At 36.3% G+C, this 25866-nt stretch overlaps 1 protein-coding gene across 1 annotated transcript; it reads left to right on the top strand.

The window, feature by feature from the left end:
- Positions 1-24325: 24325 nt before the first annotated feature.
- LOC145101327 (lignin-forming anionic peroxidase-like) lies at positions 24326-25474 on the top strand. Its single transcript, XM_079038521.1, has one exon. It carries the CDS (start codon positions 24378-24380, stop codon positions 25341-25343), a length of 966 nt encoding a protein of 321 aa, XP_078894647.1. The 5' UTR covers positions 24326-24377; the 3' UTR covers positions 25344-25474.
- The last annotated feature ends 392 nt before the right edge of the window (positions 25475-25866 follow it).

The following is a 25866-nucleotide window of genomic DNA, read 5'->3' on the forward strand; positions in this document are numbered from 1 at the left end:
TGTTTATAAATACAAAGCCATCATTCTTGCTATTTCAAATCATGGAAGTCGATAATAATCGGAGTAGGATGAAAACCAATCGCATATAATTGTGTTTATATTTCAATTTTGATGAACAAAATCCTAATTTCTACTCTTGCTATCAGGATTCTTCCTTTTCTGTTTCAGATGAACAAGTAATCATCATTATAGGTAAGTTTTTTACCATCCCATGATCATCTTTGTGTTTCCTCCATCTGAAAAATTCATCTTTACCAACAAATACGTCTTATGATCTCAGATGGAATCATAGATTTAATTGTCTGTTCTTCTTCTTTCTCCAACCCACTCCAAGGTAGGTTCGCGACACCTCTGTCAATGGAGGACTTAATGGGGAAACATCATTTTTCTGACTTTATCTCTTATGTTCTTTCTATATCCAGTAAAAAAAAGTAACAGCCATATGGCCAATATAGCTTATTAGGTTAAATGATGTCCAATAAAGTCAAACATAAACATAACGCTAGTCTGCAAATTGCTATTTGTAGGAGGGGTAAACAGCCAAATAAAAAAGTTTAGCTTTATATTACCACTAGGCGAATACTCGTGCGTTGCGCAGAATACAACAATATATTTAAAATTTTTACAAATATATTCTTTTTAAATATGTCAATGACGTTGTTGTTAACTCTTATATAATAAATCTTATAATAAGTTGGTATAAACATTGTTTGTTTTGAATTATATTATAATATAGACATCCTTTAAAATTATATAATCTCAATTGTCTCAATGCCCTCTACCTGCAGGTTACTCATGAATAAAATTAATTACTCATGAATAAAATTAAATATAAATATATTTTAATGATATTTATAGTTGTTGTTATGATTAATTAATTTTAAAAAAATTATTTGCTTAAGATTTTAATTTATGTCATTGTAATTATTTAAAACATCACATATTGTTTTATTTTTAAAGGTAACAATATAATTTTTTTATATAGTATTACTTTTAACTATTGTTGTTGTAAGTTATTTAAAATAACGTACTTTGAAACTCTTAATTATTTTAATTTGGTTTCAGAAATTTAACTTTTTTAAAAATTATTTGATGAATATTGTTGGTTTCTTTGATTGTAATTATTTAAAACGGCAAACATTGTTTTTCTTTTTAAAGATAATATTATAATTTTTTATATAATATAACTTTTAACTATTCTTGTTTTAAGTTATTTATAAGCTACTTATTTGGAAATTCTTAACGATTATAAAAAATAGTTTCATGTTTTTTTTGTTAACTTATGATTACAATTTATCTTTAACGTTATAATTTTTAACTTTTGGTTATTTACAAAATAGTCTATCGAGTTTTTTTCAAGTTTAACAGAAAGTTTGATTTAAGTTAATCGTTAACATTATATTGAAATTAATAATTTAACTATATTGCATAAAATCATAAATCATACGAAAGTTGTGACCTTAAAATGACAATTATTCATATGATATTTTAATATTGTTGTTTAGTTAATTTGTGAGTAGAATTTAGTTATTATATTAATTTAACATTATTAACCAATATATAATAAATATTAGAAAGAAATTGAAAATTCATTGAGGTTTCAAATGCATATAGTGCAAGTAATATGTCACTTATATATATATATATATATATATATATATATATATATATATATATATATATATATATATATATATATATACACCAGGCAAATGCCGCGCGTTGCGCAGAAACGCCTATATAGTTGAAGTCTTTACAAATATATGATATTTTAAATATAACAATAACGTCGTTGTTAAATTTGATATAATAATTTGTATATACTAAATTGATATAATATATTGATTATTTTGAATTATATGATAATATATACATTTATTACACATTCATAATCTCAATCGTTTGAATAATTTCTACCCGCGAGTTACACATGAATAAAATTAAATATAATATATGATTTGATGTTATTTATAGTTGTTTTTATTGTTAAATAATTTAATAAAATTTATTTGCTTAATGTTTTAATTTCTATCATTATAATTATTTAAAACATCAAACATTGTTTTTTTATTTTAAAACTAACAATATAATCATTTATATAGAGTTGTTTTTAACTATTGTTATTCTAAGTTATTTTAAGCTACTTATTTGGAAACTTTTAACAATAATAAAAAAAATATTTAAGAAATATTTTAGTTAAATTGAGATTACAATTTAGTTTTTGCTTTTATCACTACAATTTATCACTTTTAACTGTTTACAAAATATTCTTTAGTTTTTTTAAATGGAAGTGAAATTTATATTTGAGTTGACATTGTAATGCGCAGAAACACCTATATAATTGAAGTCTTTAGAAATATATATTTTTTAAAATATAACACTAACATTATTGTTAAATTTGATATAATAATTCGTATACTAATTTGATATAATATATTGATTATTTTGATATGATAATATATAAATCTATTATAACATCATAATCTCAATCGTTTGAATGACTTCTACTCGCGAGTTACACATCAATAAAATTAAATATTATATATGGTTTAATATTATTTATAGTTGTTATTTTTAACTAATTTTTTAAAATTTATTTGCTTAATGTTTTAATTTCTATCATTATAATTATTTAAAACATCAAACATTAGTTTTTTATTTTATAGGTAACAATATAATAATTTATATAGAGTTATTTTTAACTATTGTTATTATAAGTTATTTTATGCTACTTATTTAAAAAAAATTAACGATTATATAAATATATTTAGAAAATATTTTAGTTAAACTGATATTACAGTTTAGTTTTTGCATTTATCACTATAATTTATCACCTTTAACTATTTACAAAATATAATTTGATTTTTTTTAGTGGAAATAAATTTATATTTAAGTTGACACTGTAATGTTATATTTAAATTAACAATTTAAGTATTTTGTCCAAACTGTTCAAAAATTATAGTTTTAAACTGAGAATGGTTTACATGCAACAACATTTTAAATCTAATAAATTAAGTATAATATGTTAAAATTTAAAGACATAACTTTATAAATAGAAGTAAAGATATTATTTTAAAATTGAAATTTAGTCTATTTATGATTACACTTTAGGTTTGATATTTATTTAATCTTATTAACCAACTCACAATCATTATTAGAAAGACACTACAATTTATCACTTTTAACTATTTATAAAATAATCTTTGTGTTGTTTAAGTTAAATAAAATTTATATTTACGTTGAGCCTATAATGTTATATTTTAATTAATAATTTAAGTATTTTATACAAATTGTTCAAAAATTATACCTTTAAAATGATAATGGTTTACATCCAACAATATATTAAAACTAATAAATTAACTATAATATGTTAGAAGTTAAAAAACATAATTTTATAAGTAGAATTAAAGATATTATTTTAGTATTGCAATTTAGTTTATATATGAATACACTTTAGATTTGATATTTATTTAACCTAATTACCAAATTATAATTATTATTATAAAGAAATTGAAAAGTCATGGGAGTTTCAAATGAATATGGTGAAAGGAAAAAATAATGGGGATTTCAAATGCATGAGATTCAAGAAAAAATGCTAGCTTTATAAATATGTATGATATATATATATATATATATATATATATATATATATATATATATATAGATATATCATACTATATTATAAAGGAAGAATTTTTTCTTTCACCAAATTCATTTGAAACTCTCATGTATTTTTTTCCTTTCACCATATTCATTTGAAACTTCCGTGACTTTTCAATTTCTTTCTAATAACAATTATAAGTTGGTTAATAAGGTTAAATAAATATCAAACCTAAAGTATAATCATAAATATACTAAATTTCAATTTTAAAATAATATCTTTATTTCTACTTATAAAGTTATGTCTTTAACTTTTAACATATTATACTTAATTTATTAGATTTAGTATGTTGTTGTATGTAAACCATTATCAGTTTAAAACTACAACTTTTGAACAGTTTAGACAAAATACTTAAATTGTTATTTTAAATATAACATTACAATGTCAACTTAAATATAAATTTCAATTTCACCTAAAAAACCAAAGAATATTTTGTAAATAGTTAAAAGTGATAAATTATAGTGATAAATGCAAAAACTAAATTGTAATCTTAATTTAACTAAAATATTTCCTAAAGATATTTTTATAATCGTTAAAAGTTTCCAAATAAGTAGCTTAAAATAACTTACAATAACAATAGTTAAAAGTAAATCTATATAAATGATTATATTATTACCTTTAAAATAAAAAAAAAAACAATGTTTGATGTTTTAAATAATTATAATGATAAAAGTTAAAACATTAAGAAAATAAATTTTAAAAAATTAATTAACAATAACAACAACTATAAATAACATTAAACCATATATTATATTTAATTTTATTCATGTGTAACTCGCGGGTAGAAATCATTCAAATGATTGAGATTATGCAATTATAATAGATGTATATATTATCATATAATTCAAAATAATCAATACATTATATCAATTTAGTATACGTCTATATGAATTATTATATCAATTTTAACAACAACATTATTGTTATATTCAAAAAAATATAAATATTTATAAAGACTTCAACTATATAGGTGTTTCTACGCAACACGCAAATTTTACTGATAAATGCAACAACTAAATTCTAATCTCAATTTAACTAAAATATTTCTTAAAAATATTTTTATAATCGTTAAAAGTTTTCAAATAAGTAGCTTAAAATAACTTGCAATAACAATAGTTAAAAATAACTTTATACAAATGATTATATTGTTACATTTAAAATAAAAAAAAATCAATGTTTGATGTTTTAAATAACTATAATGATAAAAATTAAAACATTGAGCAAATAAATTTTAAAAAATTAATTAACAATAGCAACAACTATAAATAACATTAAACCATATAGTATATTTAACTTTATTCATGTATAATTCGCGGATAGAAGCTATTCAAACGATTGAGATTATGCAGTTATAATAAATGTATATATTATCATATAATTCAAAATAATCAATACATTATTTCAATTTAGTATACGAATTATTATATCAAATTTAACAACAACGTTATTGATATATTAAAAAAACATATATTTGTAAAGACTTCACCTCTATAGGTCGTCTTGCGCAACGCGCGGGCATTCGTCTAGTATCATACATACTTATAAAGCTAGCATTTTTTCTTGAATCTCATGCATTTGAAACCCCCTTTTTAACTTTTTCAAACCACATTCATTTGAAACCCCCTTGTAACATCCGGATCCCCATGTATATTATTTTATTAATTTATTTTGGAGTTTGTGGACGGACTCGGCGAATTGGTGCTTAGACTCACCGAGTAGGGTCGCGAATTATTATCCGGATCGTGACTGGACTCGGCGAGTTCATGGGTGGACTCGGCGAGTCCGTGCTGTTTAATGAAACCCAAATCTCTCGGGTTTGGGGCCTATTTAAAGTCCCTTAGGGCCGTCATTTGCGGCTATCAGTCCCTTGAGAGAAATCCTAGAGTGCTTGAGCATTTAGAGAGAGTGAGGGAGCCATTGTTGACCTTTGGGGTGTTGCTTAGCAAGAAGAAGGAGGTTCTAGCCAAGAGGAAGCAAAGGAGGTTGCCATTCTGTGGATTTGGAGCTCAGGGCATCATATTTGAGGTAGTAATTCGGCTTCCCTTATGTTGTTATGATGATCATATGGATTTAGAGTTTCTTGGACCCTTTTATTAGTTAGATTTGATGTCCATTAGTCCCTTTTTGTGATGAGGCTTTAGATCTGGATCCATAGAGGTCCAAAGAGCATTACTCATCAACCTTTATGAAGAGCAATGGGGGTATTGACCTTGGCTTATAATAATTGGTGCTAAAACATCATATAGGATCAAGTGGATGATTCATTTGCATCAAGATATAAACTTTACGTGATTATCATGCTTGGGAAGGTTGGATCTATGGACTAATGGAACAGATCTGACCTCAGGAGGTCATTTGGGTTTGTGCATGACATGGACTCGCCAAGTCCAAAAATAGACTCGACAAGTAGGCTTAAGGTTTCCCTGTAAATCACACAGTTGGTGACTCGCCGGGTTGGGGAATGACTCGGTGAGTCAGAAGGGAGCTAGAGGTCGTAAGTACACGATGGAACTCGTCGAGTCCATAATTGGACTCGACGAGTTGAGTCGGGGTGGCCCCGCGATTCAAGCCAGGTGTTACTCGTCGAGCAGGGGAAAGACTCGACGTGTTAAGAAGGACTAGAGGGGTACGGGTGAACTCGCCGAGTTGCCCGAAGGCACTCGACTAGTCGGGTCAAAGGTTGACCGTTGACCAGCGTTGACCAGGGTTGACTAGTGGTGACTTGATAGTGTCAGTCAAACAAGTCAGGAAAGTATTAATGAGAGTTGTACTTATGATATAGGAGGACTATAGGTCGGGAGATCGAGCACGAGTGCTTATCCAACATCAACAAGGTGAGTCTTCTCACTATGCCTTACCTGATTGGGGTAATTATGTGTGACCAGAAGGTCTTATGTGTATGATGTATATGTGATGTATGATATATGTGATATGTTATGATATGAGTATGATGATATGGACTGGAAGGTCAACAGAGTCTGGGATGGAAATCCCCTGAGACACTTGGATCGGAAGATCCTATGGCCTGGAAAGGCGTATGTGCGGTACGTGGTATTTTGGGGAACTCACTAAGCATTCGTGCTTACAGTGTTATGTGTTATGTGTTTCAGGTACTAGCGAGGATCGCAGGAAGGCGCCGGCTTGATCAGTACACACTTGCAGATGTCATGTTTTTGAGATCTTGGGTTATGGATTATGTTATGCATTTTGAAGAAACATTGGATACTTGACCTTTGGATGATTTTATAATGAAATGTTTTATTAAAAATTAAGTGAAAACCGTTTAAAATTTTACATTGTTACAAATTGGTATCAGAGCCTTGGTTTGAGGGATTCGGATTCACCTTCGGGTGTATTTGGAGTCAAACTGAGGATCTGAGAAATTTTTGTAAGATAAACAATTTTTCTGAAAAGTAAAAGAATTGAAAAGATACGCAAGGAAGCAGTGTGTACGATCAGCCAACGCCCGAACGGTGATTTCCTAAAATACCCTTACATTTTATGTTATGAGATATATTGAAATGTGTTATGCATGTTAAAGTAGGCTAGGTATTCATATTAGGACTAGAGTGGCCTGATTTGTGATGCCTTAGCCTAGGAAGATTTCTGCTGTCATGAGATGCTTTAGAGTAAGTAGGTAGCAGTGAGGTGCTATGAGAGTCTACCGAAGGGTATTTTATGTGTGGAAAGAGATAGAGTACTTGTGACTTGGGATCCTTGGAGGAGTACTTGGGGTGGATGTTGATGCGGTGTGGACGGTAGTATTGGGCCCGTACTACTGAAGACATCGGGTCAGTGCACAGTCCAAGTAGGAATCCTTAGGGTACCAAGGAACAAGTAGGGTGGGTTTATCGAGTGTGAGTATACTCAAGCGAGTCCCTGATATTTCTATGTTGTATTTCAGAGGTAGATCATGGTTGGGACACACAATACACTAGAGAGCAGTGGGGCGAGTGATGAGGAGATCCGTGGGATCATCCACAAGGAGGTGGCTGCGGCCATCAGGGCTGAGATTCCAGAGATGTTCAGGTCTATTAAGACCACCTTGATTGAGACTTTTGATGAGCGGTATGCTGCTCTTTCTGATGCTGATGTTGTAGCAGCCACCGTGGCCATTGCTGCTGCCAGGCCGCAGGGGGTGACTCGTTGTTGTATCGGGAGTTCAGCAACACGAAGCCACCAGAGTTTGACAGGACTCAGGATCCGATAGTTGCGATGAGGTGGATCTCTGACATTGAGGGGTGCTTCTATACATGTTCATGTCCGGAGCATCTGTGAGTTCGGTTCGCACTGAACCAGCTTCGCTTGGGGGCGAAGGACTGGTGAAAGTTCGTGACAGCGCACTACTCTTCAGCAGAGATTGTTGCGATGACCTTGGAAAGGTTCACTACTATGTTTCGTGATGAGTACGTTCCCCCGGTGGAACGAGAGCGTTTGGCTCAGGAGTTCTTGACCCTCAAGCAGCGTACTGAGTCAGTTACTGCGATTACCCGGATGTTTCACGAGAGGGCGATGTTCTGCCCTGAGAATGTGTCGACCAAGCAGGCACGTATGAGCCGATATCTGATCATTCTGAGGAGAGACATTCATGAGTTTGTGGCAAACTCATCATACCGGACATTTGCTGAGCATCAGGCAAATGCCCGGAAGAGGGAGATTGAGTTGGAGACACAGGCCAGGGAGGAGGCCGAGTCTCAGAAGGTGGATCGGCGACCGGCACAGTCTCAGCCAGCAGCCAAGCAAGCCAAGCCCGCCGATTCGAGATCTGGGGGTCAGAAGGGCCGCACTTGCGGAAAGTGCGGCAAGGGTCATGAAGGAGTTTGCAGGGCTGGTGCTTGCTACAAGTGTGACAAGGAGGGGCATATCGCCAAGGATTGCCCCAAGGGATTCATGGTCTGCTTTCATTGCAACCAGACTGGGCACCGGAAGGCGGAGTGTCCACAGTTGAGAGGGACGACACATGGAGCATCTCATGGATCTACCCCTGCTGCTGCGAGAGCTAGTGAGGGTCGGCCGGTGAAGGTCGAGGCGTCGAAGGCACGAGGGAGGGCATTCCAGCTGACAGCGGAGGAGGTCCGTGCAGCACCTGATGTCATGGCTGGTATGTATTCTTTCATATATTTATCCTTACGTTGAGATATTATGCTTATATCATGATATGCGTAGGTACTTTCCTTGTGAATTATGTGCCTGCTTTGGTGTTATTTGACTCGGGTGCAAGTTGGTCATTTGTCTCATTAGCTTTCAGTAGGCACATCGGTATTCAACGAGAGGTGATGAGTCGACCTTTGCGTGTTTCCATAGCTGACGAGCGGGCAGTGTATGCCACAGATGTGATTTGGGGATATGTACTTGAGATCTTCGGCGTTGGGTTTTCGATAGATCTGGTCCTGATTGGGATGGGGGACGTATGTGTTATCGTGGGCATGGATTGGTTGAGCTGTGTTGGGGCTGTGATAGACTGCGAGCAGCAGCTGGTGACGATCCGAGATCCTAGTGGGGGAGTGCTGACAGTTTATGGTGAGGGGACTCGTAGTGATTCAGCATTCTATTCGGCTGCCAGAGCGAGGCAGAGTTTGCAGCAGGGCTGCAAGGGGTTCGTAGTCTATGTGATGGATACGCGTGATGCCGCTGGGAGGCCGAGTTTAGTTGATGATGTTCCGATAGTGCGTGAGTTCCCGGATGTATTTCCCCGAGGAGTTGCCGGGCGTGCCTCCCAAGAGGCAGGTGGGATTTCGCATCGATTTGATTCCCGAGGCTGCGCCTATCGCTAAGGCACCATATCGCCTAGCACCGCCTGAGATGTAGGAGTTATCCTCACAGTTGTAGGAGCTGTTGGGGAAGGGGTTCATTCGTCCGAGCAGCTCACCTTGGGGAGCGCCGATTCTCTTCGTCAAGAAGAAGGATGGTTCACACCGGATGTGTATAGATTACCGGGAGTTGAACAAATTCACGGTGAAGAACCGTTATCCGTTACCGAGGATTGATGACTTATTTGATCAGCTTCAGGGGGCATCTAGGTTCTCCAAGATTGATTTGAGGTCTGGATATCACCAGATGAGGGTGCATGATGAGGATATCCAGAAGACGGCGTTCAGGACGCGATACGGGCACTATGAGTTCGTGGTGATGCCTTTCAGGCTCACCAATGCACCAGCAGCATTCATGGATCTCATGAACAGAGTGTGCAGGCCAATGTTGGATCGCTCGGTGATCGTGTTCATCGACGATATATTGGTGTATTCAAGGTCTAGAGAGCAGCATGAGAAGCATTTGAGGGAGATCCTCGGGGTTTTGAGATCAGAGAGGCTCTATGCCAAATTCTCCAAGTGTGAATTCTGGTTACGGGAGGTCCAGCTCCTGGGACATCTTGTTAACCAGAATGGGATTTAGGTCGATCCGGCCAAGATTGAGGCGGTGATGAGCTGGGAGGTACCGAAGTCTGCCTCCGAGATCAGGAGTTTTCTAGGGTTGGCCGGCTATTATCGGAGATTCATTCAGGATTTATCCAAGATTGCAGTGCCACTCACTAGTTTGACCCGGAAGGGTGTTGCTTTCTCATGGGGTCCAGATCAGCAGACCTCGTTTGAGACTCTTTGTCAGAAGTTCTGTGAAGCCCCGGTGCTATCCCTCCCAGAGGGAGTTGATGATTTTGTGGTTTACTGTGACGCATCTATATCCTGGTTAGGTGCAGTGCTCATGCAGAGGGGGCATGTGATAGCGTATGCATCGAGGCAGTTGAAGCCTCATGAGGTGAGATATCTCACTCACGATCTGGAGTTGGGGGCAGTAGCGTTCTCCCTCAAGATCTAGCGTCACTATTTATATGGGGTTCGGTGTACCATATACACGAACCACAAGAGTTTGAAGTACTTGATGGATCAGCCCAACTTGAACATGCGGCAAAGGAGGTGGTTGGATGTGGTAAAGGATTATGATTGTGAAATCATGTACCACCCGGGCAAGGCTAATGTTGTAGCCGACGCCCTGAGTCGTAGGGCAGAAAGTGCCCCGATATGAGACATTTGTATTAGATTGACTGTGATGACCCCGATGTTGGACACCATTCGAGGAGCCCAGGCTGAGGCAGTGAGACCGGAGAACCGTAAGAGAGAGTGAGGGTTATCGAGCAGGTGTCGGAGTTCGTTACCGACAGCCGAGGGCTTATGACTTTTCAGGGTTGGATTTGGGTACCGTTTGTGGGCGGGACGCATACCATTTTGATGGAGGAGGCGCATAGATCGAGGTTCTCGATCCATCCCGGGGCCACTAAGATGTATTTGGATCTGAAGAGGGAGTATTGGTGGCCTTGTATGAAGAGGGATGTCACGTGGTTCGTTGAAAGGTGCTTAACCTGTCGTAGGGTTAAGGCTGAGAACCAGAGACCGCATGGTAAGTTGCAGCTGTTGGAGGTTCCCGAGTGGAAGTGGGAACAGATTGCCATGGATTTTATCACCAAATTGCCGAAGACTGCGAGGGGAGTCGATGCAATTTGGGTGATTGTAGACAGGTTGACGAAGAGCGATCACTTCCTTGCTATCAGTGAGAGCTCTTCCACTGAGAGGTTGGCAGAGATGTACGTAAGGGAGGTGGTATCGCGGCATGGGGTGCCGATTTTGATTGTCTCAGATCGAGATGTGCGTTTCACTTCCAGATTCTGGAAGAAATTTTATGAGGAATTGGGTACGAGGGTGCATTTTAGTACCGCATACCACCCACAGATTGACGGGCAGAGTGAGCGGACGATTCAGATGCTCAGGGACATGCTCCGAGCATGCGTGTTGGATTTCGGCGGAAGTTGGGACACGTATTTACCCTTGGCGGAATTTTCCTACAACAACAGCCATCATTCGAGCATTGGTATGCCACCCTTTGAGCTGTTGTATGGGAGGAAGTTTCGGACTCCTATTTGTTGGGGAGAGGTAGGGCAGCGTGTGATGGGTAGTACAGAGATAGTGCTTCAGACGACAGAGCAGATTCAACAGGTCATACAGAGGCTTTTGACCGCTTAGAGTAGCTAGAAGAGTTATGCAGACAGGCGTCGGTCCAAGCTCGAATTTCAGGTCGGCAACTTTATACTCCTGAAGGTCTCTCCTTGGAAAGGAGTGATCTGATTTAGGAAGAGGGGCAAGCTGGGGGCCTGATATATTAGTCCTTTCAGGGTGATTGCGAGAGTAGGTAGGGTAGCTTACCGGTTGGAACTATCTGTAGAGTTGGATCAGATTCATAACACCTTCCACGTGTCACAACTGAGGAAGTGTATATCCAACGAGTCGGCAGTGGTACCAATAGAGGATATTTAGGTGGATGCGAGCCTGAACTATGCTGAGAGACCGGTGACTATTAGGGATCGGAAGATCAAGGTTCTGAGGAACAAGGAAGTGCCTCTAGTGCAGGTCCAGTGGCAGCATCGGAACGGGTCAGAGTCGACGTGGGAGTCGGAGTGTGAGATACGTGAGCACCATCCAAAGTTGTTTGCAGAGTAAGACTTCGAGGACGAAGTCTGATTCTAGTGGGGGAGAATTGTAACATCCGGATCCCCAGGTATATTATTTTATTAATTTATTTTGGAGTTTGTGGAGGGACTCGGCGAATTCGTGCTTAGACTCGCCGAGTAGGTTCGCGAATTCTTATCCGGATCATGACCGGACTCAGTGAGTTCATGGGTGGACTCGGCGAGTCCGTGCTGTTTAATGAAACCCAAATCTCTCGGGTTTGGGGCCTATTTAAAGGACCTTAGGGCCATCATTTGCGGCTATCAGTCCCTTGAGAGAAACGAGTGAGGGAGCCATTGTTGACCTTTGGGGTGTTGCTTAGCAAGAAGAAGGAGGTTCTAGCCAAGAGGAAGCAAAGGAGGTTGTCATTTTGTGGATTTGGAGCTTAGGGCATCATATTTGAGGTAGTAATTCGGCTTCCCTTCTGTTGTTATGATGATCATATGGATTTAGGGTTTCTTGGACCCTTTTATTAGTTAGATTTGATGTCCATTAGTCCCTTTTTGTGATGAGGCTTTAGATCTGGATCCATAGAGGTCCAGAGAGCATTACTCATCAACCTTTATGAAGAGCAATGGGGGTATTGACCTTGGGTTATGATAATTGGGGCTAAAACATCATATAGGATTAAGTAGATAATGCATGTGCATCAAGATATAAACTTTACGTGATTATCATGCTTGGGAAGGTCGGAAATATGGACTAATGGAACAGATCTGACCTCAGGAGGTCATCTGGGTTTGTGCATGACATGGACTCGCCGAGTCCAAGAACAGACTCAACAAGTAGGTTTAAGGTTTCCCTGTAAATCACACAGTTGGTGACTCGTCGGGTTGGGGAATGACTCGGTGAGTCACAAGGGAGCTAGAGGTCGTAAGTACACAATGGAACTCGTCGAGTCCATAATTGGACTCGACGAGTTGAGTCGGGGTGGCCCCGCGATTCAATCCAGGTGTTACTCGTCGAGCAGGGGAAATACTCGACGTGTTAAGAAGGACTAGAGGGGTACGGGTGAACTCGCCAAGTTGCCCGAAGGCACTCGACGAGTCAGGTCAAAGGTTGACCAGTGACCAGCGTTGACCAGGGTTGACTAGTGTTGACTTGATAGTGTCAGTCAAACAAGTCAGGAAAGTATTAATGAGAGTTGTACTTATGATATAGGAGGACTATAGGTCGGGAGATCGGGCACGAGTGCTTATCTGACATCAGTAAGGTGAGTCTTTTCACTATGCCTTACCCGATTGGGGTAATTATGTGTGACCAGAAGTTCTTATGTGTATGATGTATATTTGATGTATGCTATATGTGATATGTTGTGATATGAGTATGATGATATGGACTGGAAGGTCAACAGAGTCTGGGATGGAAATCCCCTGAGACACTTGGATCGGAAGATCCTATGGCCTGGAAAGGTGTATGTGCGGTACGTGGTATTTTGGGGAACTCACTAAGCATTCGTGCTTACAGTGTTATGTGTTATGTGTTTCATGTACTAGCGAGGATCGCGGGAAGGCGCTGGCTTGATCAGTACACACTTGCAGATGTCATGTTTTTGAGATCTTGGGTTATGGATTATGTTATGTATTTTGTAGAAACATTGGATACTGGACCTTTGGATGATTTTATAATGAAATGTTTTATTAAAAATTAAGTGAAAATCGATTAAAATTTTACGGTGTTACATCCCTTTTTTAACTAATGCAACTCAAAAGTTTTCTTAATTATGATTTAGCACTCAAAAGTTTTATAACTTATATTATGTTTAATTAGCATTTAATGAAAAGTTTACTATAAAAATGTCAATCTTTTGTGTCTTTTGTGTTATATAAAATCTTACATGTAAGAAGGATTTGAAGATATTGTGATTTAAAAGTTTTCATATAGTTGAAGCATTCACGATCCAAATATTATGATTTGAAGAAATGGGTTATGTCGCATCGATGGTAATTGTAATATGATTTTTTCTTTCAACCAAAACAAATGAAGTTTTTCTATTCTTTCTTTATATTCAGTTTCTCATTTAATCTCTATATGTGATTTGTGTGTATTACTCAATCTTGAATGTGACTCTCCAAACATCAATGTTTTTCTTGGAATATCTTTATGATTCTTCTTTTTCAAGAAAAATATTTTGATTGCAGGTTAGTGAAGAGTTGTCATCAAGTTTCTATGGTTGAATGGTGTTAAATGAAGAAAGAAGATTCATAAAATGGATATAGGTTTTTTTGTTTGAGCAATGTTGACGAATGTTAGTTTTTTCTTTTGCTTTAAATGTATGTTTATGTAACATCTTTATTTATATATTCAACCATCCAATGCTCTTATTTATTTGATTATAGATTTTCTATTTTGATTATGTTTATTTTCAATTTTTTTTTGTTGGGTTTTCCTACACAACATATTTAAAAGACAATATTTAAAAAATAACATAATTTTGAACATTTGATATGTAATTATGATAGACTTATCATGATATGTTCTTCATATGAAAGTAATTTATCCATATTACTACGACAAGAATTACATATGACATTTACGAAAATATATATCATATGTGATTTGTTTAACATGTATATGCACCTATGTATGTTCTAAATTTATAATTAAATATCTTTATGTTTAATAATTAAAGGGATTAAAATGATGCATCAAAGCCAATTACTTAGATGAATATAATAATAATAATAATAATAATAATAATAATAATAATAATAATAAATATACATTTCCAAGTATCACATTCGTTTGAAACTCACAATACAACTCAAGAGTTTTCTAATTTATGTATATTTATTAGTTACAACTCAAGAGTTTTTAACTTATGATTATTAGTTAGCAATCACTAATAACTTTTTATTTTTCTTTCTTTTATAAGGTTGTAAAGTTTTGCTCATTAAAAACATTAATGTATTTGAAGAGATTTGTGATTTAAATATGAATATTTAATATAAATGTTATAATAGATGTTTTAGTGTTTTTATGTTATTAAAAGTTATAGTGTTTATTTTTCATATTTTTTATTATTCATTGTATATATATCTTTTTTAATACAAATGTTATAATAGATGTTTTTCTATTTTTATGTTACTAAAAGTTGCAGTTCATATTTTTGTTCATACGTTTTGTTACCCGTTATATTATCGTTCATTTGATATATAATCTACACAATTTTAAACGGTTTATAAAATTATCAAATAATTGTATATATCACAATGACTTCTAAATTAAACTATAATGTTTAATAAAACTCATATGTTAACTATATGTTTGCTTTACTACTAACATTTTGTTTCAAAGTAGAAATATTAAATAATAATTTGGTAAAAGTTATTATTTTAACTATATAATTCTATTCTCGCGCAACGCGCGAGGATTCGCCTAGTGTCTTATAAAGCTAGCATTTTTCCTTGAACCCCGTGCATTTGAAACTCCCAAGACCATTTTTCCTTAAACCTCATGCATTTGAAACTCCCAAGAGTATTCAACATATACAAATTAATTTATGATTAATTGAAATATTATGATTTGTAACTCTTACAACTCTTCAAATCATGCTATTTAATTGATGATTTAAATGAAATATTTAGCATATATAAGAAATTTGTAGATTACATATTGCATATATGTCAAACATAAAATGATAGATTATATTTGTAGGGTTTGAAGAGTTATGTGAATGGTTGCATGGATGTAAGAAAGCATTTGCAACTTTTCCAAATATAAATTCATGTAAACTCAAATTGGGTGTATGTAAAGTAATAGATATTAACAAATGTTCAAATTTAGGTATGTTTGTAAATATATACTTGAGATCATTTTCTTAAGTTTATGTGTTGTGCATCTTTCTATAATCACAAGATGATGAAATGAGCTTGATAATTAATTCTCATGAGCTTTTGGTAAATCAATCATCAGACTATTTACCAATTAGAGCAATTAACTTTGTTAACATTTATATATCTTTATGTTGTCTCTCTTTTTTTTATGTTTAGAAAATATATTTTATGTATAAGAGAACATTATTCAACATGTATTTTATGTTAAGTATATACTATGTTAGTTTCTATCGCTTATTGTGTTGTAAATAACATCGATAGAGTTTTTTATAATTGATTTTGATGAAAGGAGTTTACAATTATTATTCGAAATTGTTGGTGATAATGTCGAATTAGAACGAATGATTTTTTAATGTGATATGACTTTATTGCTGAAAACCAATAATTATGTGTGTTATAAAAATGAATTTTTTATGTTCTACCAAAATTTATATGTGTGATAAAAATATACCTAAAATGTAACACTTCTCCTCCTCTGGCCCACTTTTAACATATTTTTTTTAAGATTATTCGTAGTACATAACAATTACTATAGTTTTGAAATTCAAATCATCATTTTATTTGGGCTCTTCATTCTCTTCCACTATTTCATAGCTTTAAAAAAATGAAATTACAATAAACAAGTTTGATAGTTTTTTTTAATTTAATAATGAAAATTTTCAAATAAGTAGTTTTTAATTAGTGCAATGAATAATTGTTTTAAGTAATGTAAAATTAAAGAATAGATTATATTATATTAAAAAAATATTATTATTTGAAATAATAATAATAATAATAATAATAATAATAATAATAATAATAATAATAATAATAATAATAAGTCGAGCTTCGCTACCAATCTCTTTTTGGGGGTATGCCTTAGAGACTGCCACACATATCCTTAATCTAGTCCCTACAAAGAAGGTTACCAAAACACCTCATGAGATGTGGACTAGGAAGGTTCCCAATTTGGACCACATCAAGATTTGGGGTTGCGAGGCTTTCGTGAGGCATGAGACTCATGACAAGCTCGAACCCCGAAGTGAAAGGTGTATTTTCATCGGCTACCCACAGAAATCCTTCGGTTACCTCTTTTACAGACCCAGTGAGAATATGGTCTTTATAGCAAGAAGAGGGGTCTTTCGTGAGAGAGAGTTTATAAGCTAAGGAGACAGTGGGAGGCAAATTGACCTTGAAGAAATTCAAGAATTAATTGGTGAAGGAACCTCAGACACTAGCAATCAACCTGAGGAGGAAACTCCTGTTGAGCCAGCTGACGAGTCTGTATCTCCGAGGCATTCCACACGGGTTAGGAACACACCTGTGTTTTATTATGGTTTTCATATTACTACAGAAGGTGATACATTTATCAGTGATAGTACACTGGTAAATTTGGATGAACCTAGCAGTGTTAAGGAAGTCATGGCAGGCCCGGAGTCTGCTAAATGGAAGGAGGCTATGGACAGTGAGATACAGTCCATGTATGACATTCAAGTTTGGAACTTGGTTGACAATGTACCAGGCCGTAAAACAGTCGGGTGCAAATGGATCTTCAAGAAGAAGACCGACATGGAAGGAAAAGTGCACACTTATAAGGCTTGACTGGTTACGAAAGGTTTTACTCAGACTCAGGGTATTGATTATGATGAAACCTTCTCACCGATAGCAAAGATTAAGTCTATTAGGGTTATGCTAGCCATTGCTGCATTTCATGATTATGAAATATGGCAAATGGATGTCAAAATCGCTTTTCTTAATGGAAAGTTGGCTGAGGATGTGTACATGAATCAGCCAGAGGGGTTTGTCAGTGCAGAATACCCTAATAGAATGTGCAAGCTTGAGAAATCCATTTATGGATTAAAACAAGCATCTCGTAGCTGGAATCTTTGTGTCAATGAGAAGGTCAAAGAGTTTTGCTTCTCGAGAAGTGAAGATGAGTCTTGCGTGTATGTCAGAGCTAGTGGGAGTATAGTTAGCTTCTTGGTACTGTATGTAGATGACATACTACTTATAAGAACTGACATCGCAACCTTGCAGGAAGTTAAGTCCTGGCTTGGGAAGTGCTTTGCTATGAAGGACCTAGGGGAAGCTGCCTATATCCTAGGGATAAGGATATTAAGAGAAAGGAGTAAAAGACTAATTGGACTTAGTCAGAGTACCTACTAGGATAAGGTGTTGAAAAGGTTCAATATGCAGAATTCCAAGAAAGGAGATTTACCGATCCAAAGCAATGCCAAACTGAGTAAGACTCAGAGTCCAAGTACAGAGGCTGAAATAGCATAGATATGTCGATTACCGTATGCTTCCGCTGCAGGCTCGATCATGTATGTTATGACTTGTACCCGCCCTGATGTGGCCTTTTCTTTGAGCATGGTCAGCAGATATCAAGGGAACCGTGGCAAGGCTCATTGAACCGCGGTAAAGAACATTCTCAAGTACCTGCGGAGGACTAAGGATTGGATCCTTACCCTTGGTGGGAGTGATGACTTGAGAGTATTAGGGTATAGTGATGCTATTTTCAGACTGATAGAGATAACTTCCGCTCTCAGTCGGGCTGGGTCTTTACCCTAAATGGAGGGTCAATCTCTTGGAAGAGTTCCAAACAGGAGACGGTGGCTGATTCGACTTGTGAATCAAAGTATATAACAGCGAGTGAAGCAGCGAAGGAGGCGATATGGCTGAAGAACTTCATCGGAGACCTTGGAGTTGTACCAGCTATTAAGGAGCCTATGGAGATTTTCTGTGACAGCAATAGTGTGGTTGCCATAGCCAAGGAACTGAGAGATCATGGCAGATCCCGACACATTGACAGAAAATATCACTTCATAAGACACAAGATAGAAGAAGGACTCCTCGTGGCAAAGAGGGTATCGTCAAATGAGAACCCTGCAGATCCCCTTACGAAGGGACTGACAAGGGTTAAGCATTTGCAGCATGCAAGGCGCATAGGGCTGAGGGACGATATTAGTTAAACAGATTAGATAGCCTTTTCTGAAACTTGTAAAATGTAATCGGCGTTTGATGATGTATAAAATTTGTGATTTATTTATGAGTAAAGTGTTGCTATCATTGTCAATTATTTACTATTGTTTCAGTTTTGCATGTTTTGACTTCCAGAATAATTAATTTATTCAAACCTCCACAATCGATCATACATCGGAAGTAGGTATGAATCAAGATTGTCATGAATTGGGTTTGTAGATGGCTAAAGTTGCTTATCTCGAGTGATCGTGAGACGATAATATCATATAAGTCTTCAAACCTAGAGATATGAGTTGTTACCTATGAGTTGGTTGTGCATTGATTGCACGAAAACGCATCAGTAACTTGATGTTATAAAACGTGCCTTTGTGTGCAATTCAACAAGTAGTAGAACAAGCATGTGAGTCGAAGTTTATCTGTTCCTTCTAGAAATAGAAGCAATATCTAGGCCCCTCGATGATTTTGTGTTGACCGATGTACCGGGCCCGGTCACAACTAAATTGATGTGTTCAGTTAAGTTCTTTGTAAAACAAATCGGAAATCAGGAAACAACTGCCAGATAATAAGTAAGACATTGTTCCATGTATTTGTCCGGTTGATATCATGAGAACAGAGGATTATATGATCACTTATCTAAAATGGCACTTCATAGTTCAACAGCGTTTTCGAGAGCTACGATTGTCGGTTGGTTCCTGAAGTAATATAGGCAAATACAGTTATTAGACTTATCCAAGTGGGAGCATGTTGGATAAGGTGTCTAAGTCCATAACTTATTTGATATATACTTGACCCGACCCGGCATGGTCTATTTGGGTTGCACTTCACCCAAACGACTTATGGATAATATTATGAGAATTCTATACTTATGTTTTATTAATATATTATAAGTTATAATATATTAATATAAAGTCATGTTATTTAATTAGGTTTTAATCTTAAATTAATTATGAATTGATTTAGTGATTAAAAGGAAGACTAATTAAATCATGGGCTATTATATTTATATGGTGTGGGCTAACACTCATTTGGGAATGGGCTTAGCTTATATGGAAGTCCACGGATGATCCATGGAGCTTTTAACCCATGGATCCTTGGAAGAGGAAAAGACATGGGTTATTAGGATTTACCCTAATCATCTACACTATATAAACAAGCCTACGGTGCATGAATTGAAACCCCTAGTGTGTGTGACAAGTGGTGGCCGATTTCTAGTGCAAAGTATACACTTTCATAAGGTTTTCCAAGTTTGTGGTGATTTGTGATTTCCATTTGAGGCATTCACATTATTAGTGATTGGCTCTCAAACTCCAAGGAGTCAACACTCATCAAAAGGTATGTAATTCATCTAGTTCTTTTATTTTTAAAAGTTCCCCTTGCCATGTTAGATAAGTTATAAACCTTGGGGAAAAAAATTTCATGTATTTCAGACAAACATAGATCCAAGGTTTATTAGGGTTGCATGTACACTTAGGAAGTGTTAGAATTATCAAAACCCAAAACATACTACCTGCCACATCTACCCATACTCTCTACACAAACCATCCCAGATTCCCTAAGTAGCTGCTCAACCTTCTCATCACCAATGCTCTACTCTGTCAGCGTACTCATCTGACTAATGCCACTTCCTAGGCTCTTCCTAGGTTCTCACACTTCTCTGCCATCAGCTGCTGAGAAACTCCTTATGATGCCAGTCATCTACCTCCTGAATATCGTCACATTCACTTGGTAGCTGACTCCCATCATCGGGAGTTCCACAAAGCACGAAGCAAGCAGCATTCGGGCGTCGAATAAACACATATAACCCGCTCTAGGTGATAACTCCACTATCTCTACTCATACTCAAAAGATATCTCTGAACTCTGAAACTCTACCCACATCCCTCTCTATATAGGATTCCTGCTGGATACTCTTTACTTAGCACATACACGAGAGTGCATCACAGATAACAGCAACTCCTAGGCTAAGGCATCACAAATCAGGTCACTCTAGTCCTAAAATATGAAATACCTAGCCTATCTCTAGCATACATAATATCTCATAACATATTTCATAACTCAAAAGTAATGGTATTTTGGGAAATCACCGATCGGGCTCTGGCTGATTGTACACATTGCTCTTTCCGCTTTCTCTTAGAAGCTCTTGTTCATTTTAGAAAATCATTTATTTTGAAAATTTTCCTCATTTCCTCAGTTTGAGTCCAGATATACCCGAAGGTACATCCGAATCCCTCAAACCAAGGCTCTGATACCAACTTGTAACGACGTGAGAATTTAAAACAATTTTTCATTTTTAAAATGCATACTCTTCATAAGATCTCCTATAAAAATCTCTTTTATTCAATTACAAAGCATAACTCCATTAATAATCCAGGATCCTCATAACTCTTTCTCTGGTGTGTACAATCAAGCCGCTGCCATCCCGCGATTTCGAGAGGAAAACCTGAAACATATAACACATAACACAGTAAGCACGAAGCTTAGTGAGTTCACCAAAATACCACATATAACACATATTAGCCACTCGAGGCTATAACTTTGTGGACCCTCCGGTCCTAACTCTGTGGACCCTCTAGTCCTAACTCTGTGAACCTTCCGGTTCTAACTCTGTAAACCTTCCGCTTCTAACTCTGTAAACTCTGGGACATACACGACATGAATCACATAGAAATAATGCAGTGTATCACAATCACATAAATAGCATACAAGATACTTTGTCATATAGCTCTAATTACCACTTTAGGTAAAATATAGTGAGAAGACTCACCTGGCAAGCAGAAAGCAGCTATCCTCACACTCGAATCCCGAACTCGCCACCGCCTAACACATAAGGCAAATATCTCTAATTAAACCGAAGATTACTCTTTCCCTCTCTATTTGGGAAGTGGATAAAAGACCATTTTACCCCTCTATGGTCTCTAGACCCCATAGTCAACAGAAGTTAACACAAGTCAACAGTCCCACTTGGCCCGACTCGGCGAGTACACCTTTGTGACTTGTCGAGTTCACTCACCTTCCCGAAGTCTCTTGAAGATCCAGCTTAACTCATCGAGTCGACCCCACGACTCGTCGGGCTACATCGCGATTCAGTCCAGACATGAAACCCTAGCCGACTCGTCGAGTCGGCTCATTGACTCGGCGAGTCCATTCAGACTTTTCCTTATCTGGATGATTTCAACCAGATCTAACACACTAATTTATAGATCTATCATTCCAAAGCTTAATACTTTCGTAAAGTTTCGATCTTTATGCTAATGCATGGTGTTATAGCTCCAAAACACCAAAACACACTCTTCATGAAGGTTTTTGCTCAACAACCTTCATTTGGGCCACTAAAGTCGAGGCATCTAGCCTCTAAGGACCTCTCAAGGCTCAGATCTGAGGTTTCCCACCTCAGATCATGTCTCACTTAGCTCAAAGATAAGGGGGGGGGGGGGGGGGAGAGTTAAGCCCCTTTAAATACGCTCCAAACCTGGAACTTAGAGTTTTTTCTTGGACCAGTATCTACTCGGCGAGTTCCTCTTCTGACTCGTTGAGTCCACTCATTAAATCCCCTGAAGGATCCCGACTCGACTCGGCGAGTTGGACCCTCAACTCGTCGAGTCCCCCTTGAAACCCAAGATTAAACTTTACAATAATATCCCTGAAATACGGATGTTGCATTCTTATTAAGGCTTCATGCATTTTTGGTCCTTATTATTATTTACACACCTTAATAGCAATTTCATATTTGGTCCATGTTAGCTTATCAATTTCTATTTTGGTGTATGCATATAACATAAATCGCTGACATAAGAATTTAGGGGGATTAGTTGATTAACAAATGATGCAAGCGTAGGAATGACATGGGGCTTTGTATTTGATTATAGCCAAATTTCTTATACATCGTCCTAGAGTGACAAAACATGAAAATATGCATACTATATTGTTATCTTTTTTTTAAAAAAAAAAATTATCCTGCTCGTACTATCATATTGTTAACCATTAGTGCCCCCGATGATGATAACTCTTGCATTCGTCATTGGATGCGTCGTAATCATTCGTGAAGTCGTTCACTGCACACAACACATTTACACTGTTATGGGGCACTGTTCATGCATGATTTCCTATGCCACATCGGCTCTTACGCGTAAGAACATCAAACATACTGCCCATCCTTATAGTCGAACTCTCATGTTAAAGTTTGTCCATCGGGTGTTATACACTAGCTACTATATACAAGGTTGTCCATTGAGTGTTGTACACTAGCTACTATCATATTGATGATTTTCCCTTAAAAAGGCATATTTCTAGTTTAGTTTTTCAAGGTCGAAAGCACAATTTCAATACCTTTTGAAATCACTAAGTAATTAAAGGATGAAGTTCTTTGAATAACTTAAATTTGGAAGTCTCCTATAATTAACCCTCAAACTCATGTAGACATAGGTGGTCGTCGTTCTAAATAACTTCGATTTTTTATTTATAAAAAATTTATATTTTTATATTTAGTTTATGTTTAAATAATTTTATTAAGTAAAAATATTAAATTTCAGTGGCGGATTCAGAAAACAAATCAAGGGTTGCACAAATTTTTTAGGGATTTTACAACTAGAAAAAAAAAAAACATATTTTTGAAGGCAGTTTCCATCACAAAATCGTCAATAAACTGACGGATTTACACTAAATTCATAATTACCAGACTTTGTGATGCATGGTCAACGGATTCGTGACGGGTTTTGATAGATTTTCAACGGATTTGTGATAAATTTTGGCAATTATCACTAGATTTAGATTTGACGGGAAAATTTGAAAGGTAACTCGTACTACCCCTACAATATAGTAAATTTGCCGGCGTCCGGCACAACATAGTAAATTCGCTGCCGATGAAATTGCATTAATTAAGAAAGTTTTGAGTTGTCGCATGCTGTCTTGCGGCGGAGACTACACAACGCAAACATGCAAACATATGGATATAAAATTGTAATGGAAAGAAAATGTTAAAAAAAATTTGAAAGAAAATGTCAAAAAATAAAGCCACGCATTGACATTATTCCTATATATATCTTCTTTGCAACTTCTACAAATTATTATAATAAACATGTACAAATTATTATAATAAACATAGGGCTTAATCATAAAACGCGCCTAATCTTATTATCTTAAATTTACAACGTAAAAAACTAGGTTAACTTAATTTTTTTTATTTAGTTGATTTATTGACTTTTGAAAAAGTCCAAATCAATTTTTCTTACAGTGCTTCCATGGAGCTACCAGCAAATGGACAAAATCAGCACACTGTTTATCAAACAAAGACTGCTTAACCACGCGGTCTATTCTCAAGTTCTCGACGCTATAAATCTCTGCTATGTCCTTTCTTTTCGATGCATCTCACATTCTCACCCCCACATTCATAGATTTACATATATAATCTTATAAAACCATCTCTCAAATGGGTTCTAGACATACTTCTATAGCCATTTTCTTCTTGCTTTTTCTCTCTGTTACTAATAACACACCCTGCAACGCACAGTTATCTTCTACCTTCTACGACACTACATGTCCCACTGCACTCCGTACAATCAGAACCACCATCAGAACAGCCATATCTCGTGAACGTCGCATGGCGGCTTCCCTCCTTCGTCTCCATTTCCACGACTGCTTCGTTCAAGGTTGTGATGCATCGATCTTGTTGGAGGATGGGCCTTCGATAATAGGAGAAAGGAATGCGTTGCCTAATAAGGGTTCTGTAAGAGGCTACGAAGTGATAGACGCTGCAAAATCTGAGGTGGAGAAACTATGTCCCGGAGTTGTATCTTGTGCAGACATACTCACGGTGGCCGCCCGTGATGCGTCAGAAATGGTTGGTGGTCCGTCATGGTCGGTGAAGCTCGGAAGAAGAGATTCCACCACCGCTAGCCTTGTTCTAGCGGAGACCAGTCTTCCTAGCTTTAAAGCTCCTCTTGATTCACTTATCTCCACCTTCAAAGATAACGGACTTAGCGCCAGGGACATGGTTGCTTTATCAGGAGCTCATACAATCGGACAAGCTCAATGCTTCTTGTTTCGTGACAGAATATACAGCAATGGATCAGATATTGATGCCGGATTTGCTAGCACACGTAGACGTGGTTGCCCTGTAAATGATGGAAATGGAAATCTTGCACCACTAGATTTGGTGACACCGAATTCGTTTGATTACAACTACTTCAAGAATCTGATACAAAAGAAGGGTCTTCTTGAATCAGATCAGGTGCTTTACAGTGGTGGGTCAACAGACAGCATAGTTTCGGAATATAGCAACAATCCTTCCAAGTTCAAGTCGGAGTTTGCAGAAGCGATGGTGAAGATGAGTGAGATCAGGCCGTTAACGGGTCAAGAAGGAGTGATAAGGAGGATATGTGGTGCTCTTCCCTAAGCTAACTCATTTCAAAAATTGATTTGGGTGCTTGTTTTTGTCTCGGAAAATTATACTTGTAATAATATATATCTTCATTCATTTATTTAATTATTCTTTTAAGTGTTAAGAAATATAAAACCTTATGAATATTCTCAAAGTGTCACATTTAATTATTTATCGCCACTTTTAATGGAATTTATAGTTATTCATAACCAATTTTATTAGTTTTTTATGCATTTAGTTGATTCATTTTATATTTGTTTGCTTGAGTAATGGTATGCGCATGCTTAATTTGAAGGGGAAATGACTTATTACGGTAATTAAGTATTGCCCTTGTACTCAATTGGTCACTTTTATTTTCTTTTTTTGTATCTTATTTACCATTGAACTTGTTGTATGTGTTCACAGAAACCATTGAAACCGGCTATTGAAGGTTTCCGGCAAATTCTTATCTCCGGCGACTCTCTGGTCGTCTTTTCCGATGGACCGCTGGCAAAAATGAGTTTTTCCGGCGGACTTTTCTCGACTGCCATCCAAGCGG

Source organism: Lactuca serriola, chromosome 4 (genome assembly GCF_051521515.1).
Source record: "Lactuca serriola cultivar US96UC23 chromosome 4, Lser_US96UC23_V15, whole genome shotgun sequence".
Classification (NCBI taxonomy): domain Eukaryota; kingdom Viridiplantae; phylum Streptophyta; class Magnoliopsida; order Asterales; family Asteraceae; genus Lactuca; species Lactuca serriola.

Coding starts and splice junctions, on each gene's coding strand:
- LOC145101327 (XM_079038521.1), top strand. CDS start 24,378: ATGGGTTCTAGACATACTTCTATAGCCATTTTCTTCTTGCTTTTTCTC.